Raw genomic sequence first — 20,644 nt, 5'->3', positions numbered from 1 at the left:
TGGAGATTTCTCTAATAATTGCTTTGATTGATCTTTCTTGATTAGAGGGCTTTTGGTACTTGATTCCTTAAATAGACTAGTCGTTGGTACTAGGAGGAATATTTTCTTTCCTTGTATCAATGCAATATTTCCCTTCTATGCATCGTCGTTAGGTCACCTTTTAGTGTTTGTTTATGTCACGACCCAACCCCGTAGGCGTGACTGGTGCCCGACCTGGACACCCGTATACAAACTCTTTAGCTATATGGTCATTTCACAACAAACTCAATATGGATCTTATAACGACCAAACCATGGTCTCGAAACTGTCACATAATTATACATATAAGTGCAAGCCGACAAGGCTGCTACCATAATCATGATAATATCTGCAAGCCGGTGAGGCTGCTGCAAAGATAGAATACGCATACTGATAATACACACACAACTGATCATGTCTGAATATGACCCACACACATGTCCACAGACCTATAAGAGTTTCAGCAATAAAATATGACGGGACAGGGTCCCGTCGTACCCATAGTCAACATATGCATATATTTAGATCAGAAAGGATCTATACCAAATCTGGGTTCCGGAACAACGGAACTCTCCAAAATAGCAGAAGGGAAATCCTAAGCTGACGGATCACCAAAGCGAGTATCTGCACCTGCGGGCATGAAACGCAGCCCCCCCGAAGAAAGGGGGTCAGTACGGAATATGTACCGAGCATGTAAAGCGTGAAATACAGTAAAAGGATCATAACTGAAATATAGAGTACAGTAAATGTGTACAATATCCAGAATGCCAAAACACTTGCCCTTGTAACATAATCATATTTGTCAATATCATATATCATATGCATGTATATATATATCGTACCCGACCCTTTAATGAGGGACTCGGTGAATAAGGTCATCATATGCCCTCCTGGCCGCCATATCATATCATCGTTTCATCATATCGTCATATCATCATATCATCATATATATATATACCGTACCCGACCCTTTAATGAGGGACTCGGTGAATAATGCAGTGAAACTGTGCACGATAACATTACATTCCCGGCCCGGGACTCGGTGAAAGATATATTGAGACATGCACGAGCAGGGTAGTGAGAAACTATATGCAATTCAAAACATTCTTAAGTATTCAATAGGATAGTCAACACGAACGATCGTTCGCAAATTCAAATAATAGTCATGTCATAAACCTTTCGGATGTCCCTGTGGATTATATCAAAATGAAACTTTGAAATTCATGTGTACATATCAATATATATATAAAGCAAATCATAAGTTATGGGAATCAGGATCAATAGCCATCCTAGTGGCTCTAGGAATAGGAATTCCTTTGGAATATATATATATATATATATATATATATATATATATATATATATATATATATATATATATATATCGTATATTCATTTCGCAACGATCATGCCAAAAGAAAGAAGGGTTAGCTTCACATACCTTTAGCGCTTATTCGCCACACAATATGTATACGCTGCCCAATAATATCTCAACCTATATTAAGACGCCAACAACTACGGTTAAGCTACGGGGAGATTCAAAACGTATTCTAGCGTTAGTAACTCCTTTCTAGATGTTTAGTCGACGTTTTCTCTTGTGTGCAAACCAACTACATACAATCAATCCAACATCAATAGTTATATGTTCAATACCAATCCGGGCAGCCCACACAATATTCCAAACAGCCCACATTCACAACATGCAATAACGATTCACATACGGCTACTACATTCTCAAGTTACTTCTAATAGTTCGTAGCCTTAACGTTTGCATGTAACAACTTATAACAGCCCATCCAACATACAACACAATGTATAATCTTAATTATCATTAATATTCCAAGCTCAATAAGAATAACAACAACGTGTCAAAACAGTCCGCACATCACAACACCCAATAATAGTCTACATGCGATTATGACACGTCCAATTTATTCTTGTTAGTTTATAGTCATAACATTTCGTCGAAACGATTCTATAACATCCCAACCACTATGACAACATGATGTATATTCTTAACTATAATTAGTTTTTTCCAACTTAGCCAAAACAACACATCCAAAACAGTCCCTAACCAATAACATGTCCAAAACAGTCCCTAACCGACAACATAAAAATGTTCGGAATTCTTGCAAACGTTTACGAACATACTAAGCAAACCACATATGATTCTTACACATTATTTCATGTCTTCTTTTCATATAAATTCAGTAAGTTATGACCAGCTATCCACACGACAAGTACAACATCAATTCATACGCAACTAAGCTACATCGTCATCTCTATAATCCTTACAACAACTCACAAACGACTTTGGTTTCAACTCCAACCATTAAACACCTTCAATTCCATCATAAAATTCATGACAATAACAATCAAAATATCAAGTAAAATCAGTTCACTAACTTCTTACAAAAACAGTCCATACACGGTTTCAACATGCTTCAACATCACTCACATAAAATCATAGATTCAATTATTTTCATACTAACACAATTTCACTTTTAACCTTCCAATTCTTTTCATTCCTTTTTACCATGATATCTATGATAGTAACAACCATATTTATTAAAGAAAATTAGTTCATTAATCCCACTAAAATAGTCCCCTCGGCCACATAGTCATTCCAACACCAACATTCATGATTTTATGCATGCGATTCATGTTCATCAAGTTACAACCATACTTCAACATCAACACCTATAACCTCATGGTTACTATCATGTTCCCACATCAACACACCTTATTTCATGCATACAACTTATATTTACACATCTACATCACCCTTAATACATGAAAAAGAAAGTTAGATCTTACCTTGACAACTTGACTTCTCAACTTGGCTAGAGTTTGTGAATTGAAATGAAAATGGTTCTTGTTGCTCCAATGACTATCTTCACGTTTCTAGGGACCTTCTAAGGGTTGAAACACCTTGGAAAATAATTTTTGGATCAAGACTCAAAGAGCTCAAAAATCAGCCCCTTGGCCGAGACTCTCTCTCTCTCTCTCTCTAGGTTCTAAGTTTTCTTTCTTTGTGTTGTGCAGTTGAAATGAATGTATTTGCTGATCTCCTTAGTCCTTATTTGGTTAAAATATGATGCCTACAAGGTGGGCACATGCTCCACTCATGACAATGAGTCACTCCATTAACTTTACACCAAAATCTCATTTCTTTTTCCCCTACTTTCGGCTAGGTGTTGGCCGAATTGTCCATCTTTGTTTCATTTCTTTTCAATTGTTTACAAGACAATTGCATGTGTAGTTGATGATTCATACACTAACCCTTGTCCATTGTAATCATACAAGATGAATGGTCAATATTTAATGTGAAATGATTCCTCCACCATGTTATGTCTTCATAAAATAATGCATGCTTTCATAAAGTAATGGATGCTTCAATATTCAATTGCATGCTTCAGCTTTTTCTCCTCCAATTTTCAGCCATCTTGGCCGAGTATTACATGTATATTTCTTCCAATTTAATTGTCCACAATATAATGAAAGTGTAGTGGATGAATCAACATTAAATGCATATGTGTATGTCTTCCATAATAGCCTTGTTTTAGATGACTTTGAGTCATCTTTTGTCTATTGCACGTTAGTGTTCCTTCTTGGTTCATGGTTGTCACAAAATTTTAATTAACACCACAATTAAGTAGTTCCTAATCTCCAATAACATTTTTATACTAAGTAAAATTTATAACCGATTAGTTCTAGTTTAGAAATTAAAATCCGAGGTTTCTATCTCACGTCAATTCCTTCGCGAATAACTCGACGTATAAAATACGGGGTCTAACAGTTTAAATTGGCACTTTGGTTCTCTCTTTTTTTTGTGTGTGTACCGGCATAAGACATAAAGTAATCATTAAAATTTGCACTAACAATCTCCCCTTTTTAATGATGATAATTTTTTTTATTATACTTCTTTTTTTGGGGTACAAGTTCCCTGCTTGTAGATGACTTGAACTGATTGTTGACTTGTATTTGTGCTCCCCCAAAGTTCATATTCTTGCTCTTTGACATCAACAAAAAGAAAATAACTGAAACAGAGTGTACACATAGTAGGCAGATAAGAGTTAACTAAGATATAATTTAGCACATAGCAAGCAAAAGTGCATGTAAACAAGGTAGCAACACACCCACAAAACAAAATATTGTCTAAACATAGCAATATAGCCCAACATCTAGGGCTTTAGAAATAAGTAAGAGTCTGAACTATAGCAGTCTTCACATTCTCATACTTGTCAATGAGAGCCTTCTGAATTGTGTCAAACTTTGCAGGAATAGAGTCCTCTACAGAGAAGACATTCTTCAAAATCTTGAGCGCATCCATGGAGGTTCTTTCTATCAGCATCCTGAGCTTACCCACATCTGTTCATGTCTCTTTAGTGACATTCTTGATTTTATCAAGTTGTAACTGTTGAGACAACAACAATTCTTTTAGACCATCCATTTTTGCATCCAAAGCAGTTATCCTAGCTAGAAGATGATCATCAGAAGGTGGAAGAGGCTGGGAACTTCATTTTCCTTCTTAATCCAAGAGTCTCCTTCAAGAACATAATCCATACTCCCAATGGTTCTAGAGTTGTAGCACTTAGTAAAGTAACAAGAATACTAGGGAATTTAGCAAGTTTGAGATCACTTGCCTCAAGAAGCCTAGTTATTAACATGCCATAGGAAATATAAGGGAAATATGGAGAGACCTCAATTATGCAATTGATAATTAAGGAAGAAAGCTTGAGTTTCTTTTTAGTGACAAAACAATAAGTGATGAGAGTTGAGTGAGGGTCAAGAAGGAGCCATTTTGGGGAGAAATTGTGGTAGAGACAATGTGAGCAAGAGCCTCACTGGTGAAACAAAGTTCATTAGGAGTGAGTTGGTTGATAAGAAGACTTTTTATATTTTAGAAACAATTTATCTTTATGCAATAATTTATAATCACATAAAAATATGAAACTACAAGTTTAAAAAATCTTGGCCTCTTTCTTAAATTTCAAGTCCAATCAAATATTTCTAATTACCTTAGAAATAAAAAGTAAAATTCTAAGTATTACCTCACGTGGATAACACATGCATAACTTTTCAAAGTCCGCTCGTATATTTTTATTTCAAAAAAAGGGCTTGTAGAACCAAATAGAATCAATTAGAGCTCGATAAAACATCAAAATCGTCAATTTCAGGCCCTAATTCCAGATTCTCATCTCCTCAACGTGGATTGATTTCATCGATCAAATGGAGATGAGAATAGAATCAAAATCCTCCAGCGGAATTCCGGTGAATGATTCCAACAATGCGACGCCGTTTCTACCTAAACGTCTTCGCAAACGCCTTAAAAGTTCGTCCATTATTACCGCACAAGATATCGAAACTAAGCTTAAACACGCCCAATTACGTCGTCAGGTACTTATATTTTTCACGTTCCTATTGTTATCTGTCTCATTATTATTGCAAATATGTCATCTAGTTACTGGGTTTAGAGGTTAATTTGACCTATAGAAATGGTTGAAAAAATGAATTTGCATTCTTAACTATTTGTTTAATGGAAACTTACACTCTATTATGTCTATTTTTGAAAATATTTCACTCTATTTGGATGGTTGTTACAATTGTTCCCTAATGTGTTGTTTGGATGATGCAATGATCTGACTAGATTATATCAAATTCAAATGGAAATTTTGGGACAATTAAAGGAAACAAGTTCGATACAAAAGGGAAAGCTAACTAGAACTGGAAATAGAAACTAGAAATGAATTAGTAGCGACTTCGTGATCTGCTGAAAGAGAAGAGATTAGGATTGAAGAGAGAAGAAGAATGAGCTGAAATAGAATGAGAATTTGGGAGAGAAATTACCAGACATTTGTTAATAGTATAGTCCTCGTCGATTAGTTGGTTATATACTAACTTCAATGCATCTCATCCGTCCGAGTTCATTAATTCGCAATTGATCCTAGCCCTCAACGTGTTATAATTTTATTTTTATTGGCCTCTTTCCCTCTTTGTGCGAGCTATTTACAGGATCATGACAGATGAGTACTATTTTCGGATAAATATGGTATTTTAAAATTTATGTAACAATCAAAGCAAACATTGTATTTAAACTAACAACGCAATACAATACAATTGGTAACAACAATCCAAAGAAGCCAAGTAGCCCATACTTTGAGTTTGTTACCCGATTTAGCCCATATTTGTGTGTAAACACCTTTTGTATACTATTATACACTTTATTCAAGTTGATACATTATGTGTAATGCCCCCCGGGTATAATATTATATATTGGGCTAGGCTAGGTAGCCCAATAATTTTCAAAATCTGTATATTTTTAAAATAACCCTTATATTTTCCTGTTCGTTCTCTTTTTTTTCCTATTGCTATCTGTCTCATTTTATACATAATTATTGCAACTATGGGATCTAGTTCTCTAGGATAGGGAATTTAGAGGTTAATTTGTCTTTTGTTTTTGTATTAGTAGTAGTAGAATGAGAATTATTATAGAAATGGTTGAAAAATGAATTTGCATTCATAACTATTTATTTAATAATGTATTGCTATCAAAATTTGGAACGTTATGAAATGGAAAGATTGTAACAAATACGAGTTAGATGGAGCAAGATTTATTTTTGGAGCAATTTACTACTTATTTAGCAAGATCTTTGGAGTTGTCCAGTTATAAGTTATGTAGTGGAAAGTGATCATTTTCCAAATTTGTGATTTAGTCGTATTCTATTGGGAATAAGAGCGGGAATTCATCCATATGAATAAATCGAACTTTAGGAGTTAGGGATGTTTTCCATGTGCTGTTTTAATTGGTCGCATAATACTGTAAGTGAAGTGTTGTTTGTAGGTATCTTGGTAGCGGGCCAAGGACCGCCGGCACTTCCATAAACGGTAAGAAGGTTGTGGCATAGAATTAGGAAGGTTCTGTCAGCTATGTAACTTCCTAGAAGAGTCTGTCTTTACCAATTGTCCATCAGTTTGCCAACCTGGGCAACGGTTAAGCAATGTTTTGGATATGGCATAGGGGGGAAGTGCAAGTACTATACTCAAGGCTATAGGTCTTTTTCATGATATGGATATGGCATAGGGGAAGTGCAAAGTACTATACTGATGGCTATAGGTCTTTTCATGATATGGATATTGTATAGGGGAAGTGCAAAGTACTATACTCATGGCTATAGGTCCTGTTCATGATATGGATTTGGCATAGGGGAAGTGCAAAGTACTATACTCATGGCTATAGGTCCTGTTCATGATATGGATTTGACATAGGGGAAGTGCAAAGTACTATACTCATGGCTATAGGTCCTTTTCGTGATATGAATATGGCATAGGGGAAGTGCAAAGTACTATACTCATGGCTATAGGTCATGGCTATAGGTCTTTTCATGATATGAATATTGTATAGGGGAAGTGCAAAATACTTCTCATAGCTATAGGTCTTTTCATGATATGGATATACCATAATTAAAGTGCAAATTACTACTCCAGGCTATAGATCTTCACCATGATATAGCACTGACAGATACCCAACAAGAATGAAACCTGTTTTGTATTTTATTCAAATTGAGGAATGTTATATAAAAATACTTAGTATTATGTAGTCAAACAGTATAGCTGCAAGTGGGATTTCTGGTTATATATGTTCTATTGATTGAATGAAATTTTGTCTAATCCAGATACATAGCTGAGATTTTTGTCTAATGCAGATATGCTAAAAGAATTGATACTTAATATCAGTAAAACTCTGTTCTGTATCTACCGAGGATATTTGATTATCGAAGAAAGTCTTCTAACAACAACAACAACAACAGTGTAATCCCGCAAGTGAGGTCTGGGGAGGGTAGAGTGTACGCAAACCTTACCTCTACCTTGGGAGGTAGAGAGGTTAATTCCGATAGACCCTTGGCTCAAGGCAAGCAAATGAAGAAAGTCTTCTACAATTGGAAATATAGGAATGATAGTGAGGCTAATGACTTCTGCTTAGGACTCTTTAAGGTAGTGAAGGAATTTGTTTTTCTTATTATTCTTGGTACAAATGTATCAACTGCCAAAGGGAAGGTTTTGAGAAAAATGTCAACCATTGATAATTTATTAGATTCCCAAAATCTATCTAGAATTTTATAAAAACTTGAAACTTTAAACCACACTGCATTGATGCATTGATTTATAAGGTAGAATTTTTGAGTGAAGTAAAAAGAAAGAAAAGGAATAGAGAAGAAAGAGATAGCAAGGTAAGGCAAATAAAAAAGAAGAAGAAGGAAGAAATAGGATTGGTAAAAAATTCATATACTATGTTTAAGTCGATTCTAACAATATAACTTGCACTATATTGCTTTAGCTGGTGTTAAGTATCTGACATTTTTCTTTTGCAACATGATAGCCGGAGCTTTAAATTTGAATTTATTGTTCCTTTCTTTAATTCACCTCATTTAATGGTGTAGTCGACAATTGGGTCAAAACTGAGAAACTCATTCATGATAGCATTTTAGAAGAATATGTGGGGCTCATATTTAGCACTGTTTAGAAATTTGTCAGCTTGTCTAGCTCTTGAACAATACAAGATATAGAATGATATTACCAAAAGGAATTTGAGCCTAAAGACCTAGTCTGATGTAATATTTGAAATAGTGTGCTTTTAAGTTGACTTGATTCATTTAAGTACTTGCTTTAACTCGGTGAGCAATCAAATTAGAGTCAAAACTTGTAGTTGAGTATTATGCTAAGACATTTTCTTAACTTGAAATGAGTTGTCTCACTTCACCCAAGTCAAGCTGCTTTGATGGTTTAGGGTATAAATGAATTCTAATCTAGGAGTTTATCAATATGTTATTATGCTTGATGTGCTTCCTTTATATTGAGTCCTTGACAAACATTTAATAAAATGCAGCAATTTTATGAGTTATTGTCAAGCAAGGCACGGCCAAAATTTAGATCGTCAACATGCTCATTATCGCAGGATGGGGAGCTTAGAAAGCAACTAGAAGCCAAGCTTCTTGCTGCTGAAAAGAAGAGGTAAATTATTCAGGCTCTTTATATTTGTCAATCTTCTCTTCATGACACATTATTTTTGGAAAATAGTGTTAATACTTTTTTTTTTTAGGTAAAAAGAGTGTTATACTTGTATCATGTTTTAATGAGTTGAGCTATGATGATTTCAACAATTAAGCCTTTAATGTTGCAGATATGGCCTATCGTTTCCTTTCCCTTTTCTTTTTGAAAAGGGGTGGAGTGAGTGTAGCTCATTTCTAGTCTTCATAACTTTATCATTCTTGAGCTTTTGACTTTAGACATCTTTTCAATTTTGGGTAGACAATTGTACTTTTTCTCGTTTTGCATTTTTCATTTCCCATTTGTTCATTGGTTAAAGAGAATAAGGCAAAAAGTTCTTTTGGCATCAAATTGTTATTTCAAAACTGAAATATTTGAAATTGATAGACAGTTGAAAAAAAGTAAACCAAATACATTGAGGCTATCAATTAAAAGGGAGGAAGGGAAATCAGAGCAAAAGGAAATATGTTTCCCCTTTTCACCAATTAGATACTTACGATCTCAGCTTCTCGACCACTCAAGACTATGGCCATTCATCCGAGTATACTGCACTATTTTCTTCATTAGATTGCAAAACAGGAAGAAGGTGATGAAGAGTCAACTTCTCTACACTTTCTCTTATGTGGTGTTTGATGTTTGAGTTTGGTCATTGCATGATTCGATATTTAGGGGTTGCCATCCCTTTGACGCTTCTTATAAATTTTTTACTTTGAGAAAAAAATGAATTTTGTGTGTGAAAGTTTTAGGGATGTACTCATGACGGAGGTCTAAGGTTGGAGTATATCGAGAAGAGGGCTAAGAAGGGAAAGAGGAGGAGAGGCGATTAAGGCGGTGGCAGTTGGTTTGAGCATTGGGTTGAAGGGTGGGGAAGTGCTAGTGCTCTGACCGATCTGTTAGTTGCTTATCTTTTAACTACAATTACATAATTTGGAGTAAACGTTAGCAGTTTCCGGTTTTATTTGTTGCAAACCACGTGCTGTAGTGGATTTTTGTGTAGGACAAAACAAAGGATAAGGTTAAAAAGTCCGAACTTGGCAAAATGTGAAACTATAATAAACATAATTAACTTTGGGTAGGGGGGAAGACTTCAATGTAAACGGACAAGTTGAAGCCCAACCTGTTGTTTTATGGGTTGTCCCAATCTAATCATTGTCCATGCCACTTTTTACACCCCTCAAATTTTCAGAAACTTATGGATGTTATTGGCTTTGTACTTGTTTAACAGGTTGAGCATCCTTGCAAAAGTTCAGAAGCGCTTGGCAAGATTAGATGAGCTTAGACAAGCGGCTAAAAATGCTGTGGAAATGCGTTTTGAGAAAGAACGTGATGAACTGGGCAATAAGGTTGAGTCACGAGCTCTGCGTGCAGAATTGAACCGGAAGCTTCTTCTTAAAGCTTGTAAACAACGGAAGGCTGCAAAAAAGGAACGGATTTCACAGTTATTAACGAGGAGGGTAATGCAAGAGAGCAAATACAGAGAGTGTGTCCGGGCTGCTATTCACCGGAAGCGGGCTGCTGCTGAAAAGAAGCGGTTGGGATTGCTGGAAGCAGAGAGGTCAAAGGCACATGCAAGAATATTACAAGTTAAACGGATAGCAAACTCTGTAATTAGTCAACGGGAGATTGAGAGGATAAGACTAAAAGATCAACTGGAGGATCGTCTCCAAAAGGTATGTAGCGATCTAAATGAATGCGAAATGTTACTATGTGTTGTTACTGTGTACTTTGTTTACATTATTTAGGTGGTGGCCACGTAGCATATATAAATACATTGATACAGGAACACAAATTTGATGATATAAGGGACTCAACATGAATAGGTGGCCAAATAGGGGAAGAAACTTACTGAGGGAATTTTCATAACATACACAGAATCAAAGAAGCACTCTGTGATTTCATTTATTCAAACGTTACAAGCAATAGAGCTCAAGTTGTTGAACATGTCACTGAAAATCATATTAAAAATTAAAAAGAGCATGACATAGTTCTACATGGTAAATGAGAGCATCTAGTACTACACCAAATATCTAAATATGTTCATGTTCCTAATTTCTCTTTGCCTTGAGCCAGTTCCAGTCATGAGATGACTTCTCCCTTACTCTTTCATTCGGTGTTTCCGATCAAAGGCTTGGTCCGATAAAGGTAATCATTAGTCTGTTTTTCATTAGTTCTTTGTACTAAACCAATTTTTACTCTTTCAAAAAGTCTCTTCCATAGGCCTAAACTTATTCGTCATGTAAGCATCATAAAGGAAAGTAGTGTCATCTTGGTGTCTAGTAGAGTGAACCAGGTATCCACATTCAATTAATGCATTAAAAAGTAAGATACACTGGATTAGCATGAGTCATGTGCCTGAGTGCTGTCTGAATGGTGTTGATGTCAAACATGTTCAACCCAATAGATTTGGCGTCTGTGTTTCTTAGCTGGTAGTTGGATTTATAAATTTTCTTATATGAAGTAAGTGCAAGCTATCATTGCTATACCAATGTCTAATATTGTCGTAAATATTAGGCTAAGAGGCTCAGAGCAGAGTATTTAAAGAAGAGGAGAAGTCTGCTAAGTTCACGTCGTGCCTGTTCAGATATAATTGCGTGGGGGGAGTTTTTGTCTATTAACGTAGCAAGGTAAGTTTGGAGCTATGAGCTTTCTTTATGTTTATATTCATTATTTTAGATGTTTCTTCCTGTAGATTACTAACGTTGATATCAATTGTAAACTAAAATAGGCTTTTGTCATTTTCACTTATTAAGATGGAAACCTGTGAACTGAATGGAAAGTCTAGAAACTCTTCCATCCCTTCCTCCAGCAAACATATTTAAGAGTAGGTTGGAAGGGGAATTTCAAGAACTTCTATTCTGCAACTCACTAGGTTCATTTAGGCAATAGCAATGAAGTATCTAAGTTTATTAGGCTTCCATAATGTGATTTGGGGCTGTCTATGTTGTAATGAACTTCGACATAATTTCATACAGAAAGTTCATAATTCTTGCACCCAAGGGTGTAGCTAACAATCAATGAAGTGGGTGAAAACCATGGGTGAGCAGGGGTTTAATTCCAGCAGAGACAAATTCTACGTTATTTTTTCCCAAATGTCTAAGTTTTGATTGGCAGACTCTGTACCTGTGCTGGTGGAAGATGGTAGGTAAACACTGGAATAGTTAATAGTCAAGATACAGGCAAGGTGGTCTGTCACGACCCAATTTAGGGTCATGACCGGCGCTAAGGGGTAGGATCGCAAAGCAAGCCTTAAGAGGAGTTTACAGAAAATTGGGCAGAGTTTCCCCTATTTTAGGACCATCCAAAATATTCCCTGAAATAACCAATACCACCCAAACAGCCGTAATCATCCTCAATCAACCATTTTCAACATAATAATACTAAAACCATTTCCAAAATAAGGGCAGAACAACTATACTAGTCACAAGTCCTTAATAATAAAAGAATACTCATGGGACTAAGAAAATGACTAAAGGAGCGACTCTAAGAGTTTTTAAAAGAAAAGGACGATAGAAATAATTAACTTGTTGCCCACACGAAGCAATGATGGGTTTATCAGAAATGTCAACTCACGCACTCTAGTTAATGAAATCCTCGTCGACGTCCCCTGCGGTCTCTGTAAAAAAAATAGCGAGGAGTGAGACGCTAGCTCAGTGAGTAATAACACTTAACCACTACCGTTTTTAATAGGGACAAGTCAGAAAACATGCTAGTATAATAATCAGAAAATATCATGAAATAAATGCCCATTTTGAAAACGGTAACAATAATCAGTCCTATCTATTCATGTAAGCAGAAATCGTATAACAATTCGGTAATAAACTCGGTAAACACTGTCATATCAAATCTAATGTTTGGGAGGTTTCCAAGAAAGGATCATGTAATCGGTATCACTGGGTATCTCTTCATAAAAAGAATCAAATATAATTGTCGGTCCCTACTAGAGGGAAAACTGTAATTGTATGCTAGTTCTACCTTCACACAAGCGAGGGCTGTAACTGTAATCTGTAATCTATAAATAGAAGGTGCACCAGGTCTAACGAACCCGCCATTACGGGATCCTTCAAAGTCTCCTCCCATTTATACTTTTCTTTGTAAACAGTAAATACTCGTATGAAAGCATTTTCAAAATAGTACAGGGTATTTCAGTTCTTATCAAATCATGTAACTTCATTTTGGTAACGGTAATCATATCTCAAGTAACAGTAAAACATGTCTAGTAACAGTGAGATATATAAAATAACAGTAAACATCTCAAACAAATTCTTCGGTATCATATCAAGTAAAAGACTTGCCCCAAATGCAATTTCAAAGCATCCGGTAACACATTTATTTCAAAATCATGTATAAGCCATGCAGGTTATGAAACACAAATTGCAATAAGATTACTACTCACAGTACTCGTGTCGAAATACCAAACTCGTCACCTCGAGCAATTCAGTACGACTTCCTTCTATCAATCTATAATCACATCATATCGATCTCGTGTTAATTCCTTTATTTAAGCTAAATCATAAGTAAATTAGAATACCCAACCATCGGGGTTTCGTGTTTACCCTCAATTTGTCGAATTATATTTACCCATGCTATGAGTAACGCAATTAGTCCATAATCTGTAACTTCAACCTATTCTTATAATTTAGTCAGTCAATTCTTCACCTGAACTTATACCCAAATTAGTCATTAACCAAACCCGACATAATTATACCACCCAAATCCTTCTCTGTTTTCTTTTGTTTTGCTGAATTTCAGAGTTCCCAATTTAAACTCAAAGCCTATCAAAATACTACGTGTATATAATGCTGCTATATGAGTAGACATATTTACCTTGAGTTTGATTGTTAAAGTTGAAGAAAATACTGGGAATGGTCTTGCGGGCTGCGGCTACGTGATTGCACCAGACTGGACCTTCTGCTTCTATTTCAAATTTTGGCTAAAGGGTTTAAAAACTGATTTAGCTGTTTCTTTGCAAACTTAAGTGGCTACGCCCATCTTTTGTTTCTTTGAAATTGAAAGAGTTACTGTTCATGGCCTTTACCCCCTTTTTAGTTATTCTCGCCAGATCTTATTTTGGGCTTTCGCCCACTCACTTATATATATATATATATATATATATATATATATATATATATATATTGATCTTTGTTTAAAATTTGTTTCTCTCATCTTTTTTTCCCTTCCTCTAATGACTCAAATACCCTTTATTTAATATGAGGTATTACAGTGTCAAAAAGAAAGATCTATAATTCTTGCATCATGCATGGCATATATTATCATACTATATCCACTTTTAGCACTCTATTTCTCTTGTGGCGCTGAGGAGTTGGGTTGAGGCTTTGAGGTTTTGCATCATAAAAGATCAAAGAGATCTTACAGTTTACTCAACTATGTAGTTGATTCTAACATTAGGTGATATACTGGCCCCTGTGCTGGTGGGAGGTAGCAGGTACCATGTGAAATTTTAAAGGGTGCACACGAGCTAGACTGAACACCACGGTTATCAGAAAAATAATGTAGTTGATTCTACACATTATCGGAGGGATGTTCGATCAAACCTGTACTCTTCGACTGAAATTTGTACCATGCATTAAGGATTAAGCAAATGCAAACAACTGCTCGCCCTCAATTACATCCCCTTCCAAGAGACATTAAACTCTGAAGCATATCCTAGGAGTTGAGTATTGCTTGATAGTTAAAAGACCAAACAATTTTTGCTGCTCTTTTTATTTGAGAAATAAGTATTCTTTCTATTATTAAGAAAAGAAATATATGTCACAATCTTTATTTAGAATAAAAAGAAAATAAAAAAGGAATAAACATTACAATCTTTGGTTGTTCCCTCTGTTCTGATGTGCTGATTACCGCTATAAGGTGGTGTCACTTTTTGTACTTGGATGTTCTTGTATGTAAAAATGAACCCAATAGTTTATCTAATATTGTGTACAGGTAACTTGCTATTTATTGGCTTCCTCAATAGCATGGGTCATGCATTGTGGTTGTTCTCTTCCATTCCGCACAGTAGCCTACTTATATGCAGTACCTCAATAGTTATTATGATTTCCAGGTGCTGGAGGCGGTTCATCCAACTAAGACAAACAACTTTTTCATTGTCTAAAGCATATATGGCCCTAGATGTTAACAGAAAATCTGTTGTAGGAATGCCATTTGAGCAACTTGCAGTGAAGATTGGGTCAAGTGTGACCATCCAAAAGGCAAAAACATTACTCGATCGACTAGAGTGCCGCATTGGTATAAGACGTGAGCTTCTAGGTCCCAGAGATGTACTTTGTTTTGAAAATATTGATCATCTTATTAAGCGTGCCGCTTCCAGTGTCTCATCTAGGGGGAAAGTGGCAGCTCCAGTCAAGTTATCAAGGTACCCAGCCAGAGTAGTTCTCTGTGCCTATATGATTCTAGGACATCCAGATTCAGTTTTCACTGAAAAGGGACAGTCTGAAATTGCTCTTGCTGAATCTGCTGGAACCTTTGTTAAAGAGTTCGAATTGCTGCTTAAAATTATGATAGGAGGTCCCATTAAATCTACAGGAGAAGAAAGCCCAGCGAGGCTGGCTTTCAGTTCTCAGCTTAAAACTTTCGATAAAGCATGGTGCTCTTATCTGTTTCACTTTGTGATGTGGAAAGTTAAGGATGTCAAGTTGTTAGAAGAGGATTTGATAAAAACTGCTTGTCAACTGGAGCTCTCCCTAATGCAAACTTTCAAGCAGGTTATGGGAGATTACAGTGATCTCACAGCCGAATTCAGTTCTTTCCAGAGGCAGGTGTGCATTTGCAGACACAAGTTGTTCTGGAAATTTGCCTTCGATGACTCCCACTCCCTTGTCCCATAAATGTCCATCTTTTCATTTCATTATCCTAAAATCATATCCACTTTTCTAAAAGTTGAGATTTGAACGTCTTATTGGCAGTTTATGGCGTTCTGTTTATTATATCACACTAATAGTCTAGTTTCAAGTTACTTCAGAGTTGCCTTTTAGGTCTTCTGCTTCACGAAAAAAAAAATAGAATTGCAAGTTTTGGCTTCTCATTTTCGTCACTTGTCTATATCAATCAGTATTATTTTTCTTGATAAGCATCTATATGGTCACTACCCAGTGTAATCCCACAATAGTGGGGTCTGGGGAGGGTAAGATGTACGCAGCCTTACCCCTACCTGGGTAGGGAGGCTGTTTCCGATTGACCCTCGGCAACCCTCCTCCTTTATCCGGGCTTGGGACCGGCAATGTGAGCGAGCTCACACAGGCGGAGTTGATAAGCATCTATATTAAGTTGTGTATATTTTCAAATTTTCATTTTATTGATTTTGTCCGGTGAAAATGGAACATTGAATTGGAGATGGATAGTTCATGTTGATTGGCTTAATTCTATGAAGCTAACTTATGGTTACAGGTGATTGAAAATCAGAAACTTATTTGGGCAAAGGTTCAGCTGCTGGGTGGTGATGCTGGACTTGAACGTCTGGAACATGCTCTTTCTGAGCTGCGATCTAGTTTTATTGACTCTGTGGAGACTGATTCTCCGAGTTCAGCTGGTTCATCCGAAAACTCTGAAATCAAGAATTTGGAGGAGTGTGATGTAAATGAAAGGTCTTATGGTACACAGCCCATTGCTTGCCCCGTGTCTGTGGAAGATGATTCATACTTGTGCGATAAACGTGGTTCTGGAACTCCTCAAAAAAGCATAGCTACTGGTCCATCACTTGCGACAGAGAATGAAGTGCTTGTGAATGAAATTGTTCACAAGGGTTGTGGCTTGGAGACCATTAGTGAAGACCAAGAGAGTATGAAGGTAAATAAATTGCCTTTACTAAATGTATAGTTGTTTCATCTCTATTATTTAGTTACTTAAGCTTGTTAAGCCTTTGAAATAAACTGAGATAGATTACTTCCAATCCTTTGCTCTGTCATTATAGGCTAGAGTGAAAGAGAGAATGGAAAAGGCTTTCTGGGATGGTGTTATGCAATCCTTGAATCAGGATAACCCTGATTACAGTTGGGTTCTCAAACTTATGAAGGAAGTACAAAATGAACTGTGTGAGATGTCTCCTCCAAGTTGGAGACAGGAGATCGTCGATACCGTTGATATTGATATCCTATCACAGGTACTAAATTTGCTGGTACCTAGATAACTTTCCACAATAGCAGTTTGTTAACGTTGTTTGCTGTCTGACTTTCTTTAGGTTTCTTATTTTCTCATATTATCAGGTTCTAAACTCAGGGACATTGGACATGGATTATTTTGGAAGGATTTTGGAATTTGCATTGGTTACTTTGCAGAAACTCTCAGCACCTTTGGTTGAAGATCAATTGATAACTAATCACCAGAAATTCTTGAAAGAACTAGGGGAAAGTACTCAGGGTGGAGGAAACAGCACTGCATTGTTTGCTGATTTGGTTATCAAGGGTTTGCAATTTGTTCTAACACAAATTAAGGTGAGTGTTATATTTACTATTTTCGCTTGTCTGAATTCTTTTTTGAATGGGTAGGAAAAAGTAAAAGGAAGAGACAATTACAGGGTAGTTTAGAGGGAAAGGAACTTGTCGAAGTATAGAGAATAAAGAAACACAAAATCTTTGGCCTCTTAAGCTACCTGCTCGCCCCCCCCCCCCCACAAAAAAAAAAAACCACACACACACACCCCACATCTAATTACTTGTTAATAATTATGAATTTCGATGCTAAATGAAACAGGTCATATGGCAAGTATTTAGTACCTATCTATTGCTTCACCAGTATGCCAGCTCTTAGCCTCGTTGAATAAATACTACAACAACATACCTAGTGTAATCCCACAAGTGGGCTCTAGGGAGGGTAGGATGTACATAGACCTTGCCCACACCTTTTGTGAGGTAGAGAGGCTGTTTCTGATAGACCCTCCTTGAATAAATGCATCGAAAATTGAGCTTAATTGTCTCAAGTGAATCCGTGTATGAGTATTTTGATTTGATGATTCCTAACATTTTCCTTCAGAAACTCAAAGGTGAAATAAGCAAAACACGCATCAAATTGTTAGAACCATTAATCAAGGGACCTGCTGGTTTTGAATACCTTAGAAGTGCTTTTTCCAATCGCTATGGTCCTCCTATTGAGGCTCCTAGCTCTCTACCATTAGTGAAGCAATGGCTATCTTCTGTCATGTTAATGGCTGCGCAAGAGTGGGATGACCACCTGAATTCATTATCATCTCTGAGGTTGAGCAGTGGGGCACATTCTTTGGAGAAAGCTCCAATCACACTTCGCGCTGGAGGTAGCTCTCTAAGGATATCAGATCCTCCAAACCTTAAGACCAATGGTTAGTTACTTTGATACATTTCTATTTCCTACTGCTATCTGTGATTATGTGGAAATACCTAAATGTAACATATGCATTACTCAGTTTTTTCTCACATCTGGAAACCTTTTGTTTCAGCAGCCGAACAACCAGAATGCAAAGGAGAGAAGGTTGATCTGTTTTTAAGGCTCGGTTTGTTGCAACTTGTCTGTGAGATTGAGGGGTTGACAGGGGAAACACTGCCCGAGACTTTGAGATTGAATTTCTCCAGATTGAGAGCTGTCCAGTCTTTCCTCCAGAAAATCATTGTAATCAGTACTAGGTGCTGTTACTTTTCTTGCCTTTATTCCCGCTCCTTTCTCATGCCTGATGATATGCAATACACAGTTTAATTATTTATGATGCTCCTCTTTTTTGTTCAGAAATTTAATTTCTATGTTCTCCTCATTGTGAGGGGTATGTAATGACTCGCAAGTTGCATTCAGAAGGCCTGTTAGTCTGGTCTAAAGAAAAAATGCCTTATTTAATTTTCAGAAAGTTTAGATCCTGTTTTTGGTAAAAAGAAACTGTCATTGGTAATTCGCGAGGGTTTCCTATAATTTGTCGATGTAAAATTTGATTCTAACTTTCAACGTTCTTAGGGAAAAGGATGTATTTTGCCTAGTTACTTCCCATAAATTGTAATTGTGAGGTCAGTAGTGAAAATTTGTAGGTGGCTACAAATCTAAGGCAGTATGCATTATTCTTAGATGTGTTGCTTGCAACCGTGCTTTAGGCAAGTATATATGTTGTCACGACATTGTGGATACTTTCAATTGGGTGAGATGTGACTTTACATGTGCTTGGGGAAGTCCGGATAGAATAATGCTGGTCATGATAATAAAAGATTCTTCAATTCCTCAAGAGGAGCAGGATATCCGCTGTAGAATTAGAAAGTGGTGATTTGCAATTTTCCATCTTTAAATTTGTTACTAGTGTCCATTCACTTGCTATCCATGACTTTGTTTTTTGTTTTCAAACGGAAGATTTGATTTGTTGAATCCCTTTGAGGTTTTGCCTTGTGTTCTCGCGCTTTGGGTGGTATTGCCCAACGTAGGGAAAAGGACGTGATATAGTGGAGGAGGGCCTCTTTGCTCCTGTGCTAATTGGGTTTTTTCCATGTTTGCAGCATATTGGTTTTGCGGCAGACTCTTCTTGCTGAATGCTTGGTTACCAACCCCTCAGACATGGAAGATATAGCATCTAAATCTGTTACAAAGCTGTTTAATCTTCTGGATAACGTGGAGGATGCTGGTATAACTGAAGTCGTTGAGACACTGAACCTTTGCCTAGAAGGTGATGAGCCAGAGAAGCGCCAAGCACGGAAGGAGATCATGGTGAACGTGTTGGCAAAGAGCTTGCGAGCAGGGGATGCCATTTTCACTCGAGTCTCCCGCACTGTTTTCTTGGCAGCAAAAGCGATTTTACTTTGCGGAAGCGGAGCTGAGGGTAGGCGATTGGCAGAGAACACCCTGAAACGTGTCGGGGCGACTCTACTCACAGGAAAGCTGGTTGATTCTATGGAAGATCTGTTGGTTGTGGCAACTGTGTCAGCCAGAGTTCATGATTCATGGTATCAAGAGTTGCTTAAAGATATGAGAGCTTTGTAGCTTATTAGCACGACACTTCTTCAAGAAATTGTCAGCTTGCATTTATATACATGTATAGGACCGGAAAGTTGATAATCCTATATGCCATATAAGGTATTGTGAAAGGTCTCGACTTCTTTGATTGGAAAGTGTTTGATGGGAAGTAAATAGAAATGGGCAATATATGATTGGTGTTTCCAGATATGGGTTTCGTGGCTCCATGCCTATCTGACACATTTAGCTAAAAGGAAAAGAAGCAATGAATTTTCTAACATCGTTGTCTTCATCTTGTTTTTGTGATTGGAAAAGATGAAACCAAACAAAAAACCAACTTAGGCTGAAATCTGAACGAGTTTTTTGAGTTTAACTGAATTAATTTCTTGACTTGAATTGTGTATACATTTGCTAAAAATGAAAAATAAAATAATATTAACATATAGTAAAGTTAATTCACTCTGAAACCACATACTATGGAACTTGGATTCCCTTTTGCTACTTGAGCACTGAAAATGTATGATGTTTTAATGAATTTAATGTGACTTAACGTTCTGGCCTATTAAATTGATGATACATTTGCAATCTTACTTATACCAATCCAAGATTATCGGCCACTACTACTTAGAACGGCTTTTTTCTAATTATATTATATTCGGTATTTGCTGGT

General features: G+C 36.6%; 1 protein-coding gene across 2 annotated transcripts; it reads left to right on the top strand.

Annotated features, from left to right (window-relative positions):
* The first annotated feature begins 5,141 nt into the window (after nucleotides 1-5,141).
* Nucleotides 5,142-20,182, top strand: LOC132644389 (uncharacterized). Of its 2 annotated transcripts, none has more exons than XM_060360982.1 (11): nucleotides 5,142-5,418; nucleotides 8,906-9,030; nucleotides 10,292-10,736; nucleotides 11,578-11,690; nucleotides 15,128-15,842; nucleotides 16,471-16,869; nucleotides 16,994-17,182; nucleotides 17,286-17,513; nucleotides 18,052-18,373; nucleotides 18,494-18,674; nucleotides 19,521-20,182. In XM_060360982.1, exons 1-11 carry the CDS (start codon nucleotides 5,251-5,253, stop codon nucleotides 19,999-20,001), a joined length of 3,366 nt encoding a protein of 1,121 aa, XP_060216965.1. In that variant the 5' UTR covers nucleotides 5,142-5,250; the 3' UTR covers nucleotides 20,002-20,182. The 2 variants fall into 2 exon arrangements, with proteins under 2 accessions (XP_060216965.1, XP_060216963.1); XM_060360980.1 differs by having other exon boundaries at nucleotides 18,491-18,674.
* The last annotated feature ends 462 nt before the right edge of the window (nucleotides 20,183-20,644 follow it).

The sequence above is a fragment of the Lycium barbarum genome, chromosome 1 (assembly GCF_019175385.1).
Source record: "Lycium barbarum isolate Lr01 chromosome 1, ASM1917538v2, whole genome shotgun sequence".
Taxonomy (NCBI): domain Eukaryota; kingdom Viridiplantae; phylum Streptophyta; class Magnoliopsida; order Solanales; family Solanaceae; genus Lycium; species Lycium barbarum.
This window is presented reverse-complemented; position numbering and strand designations above follow the sequence as displayed.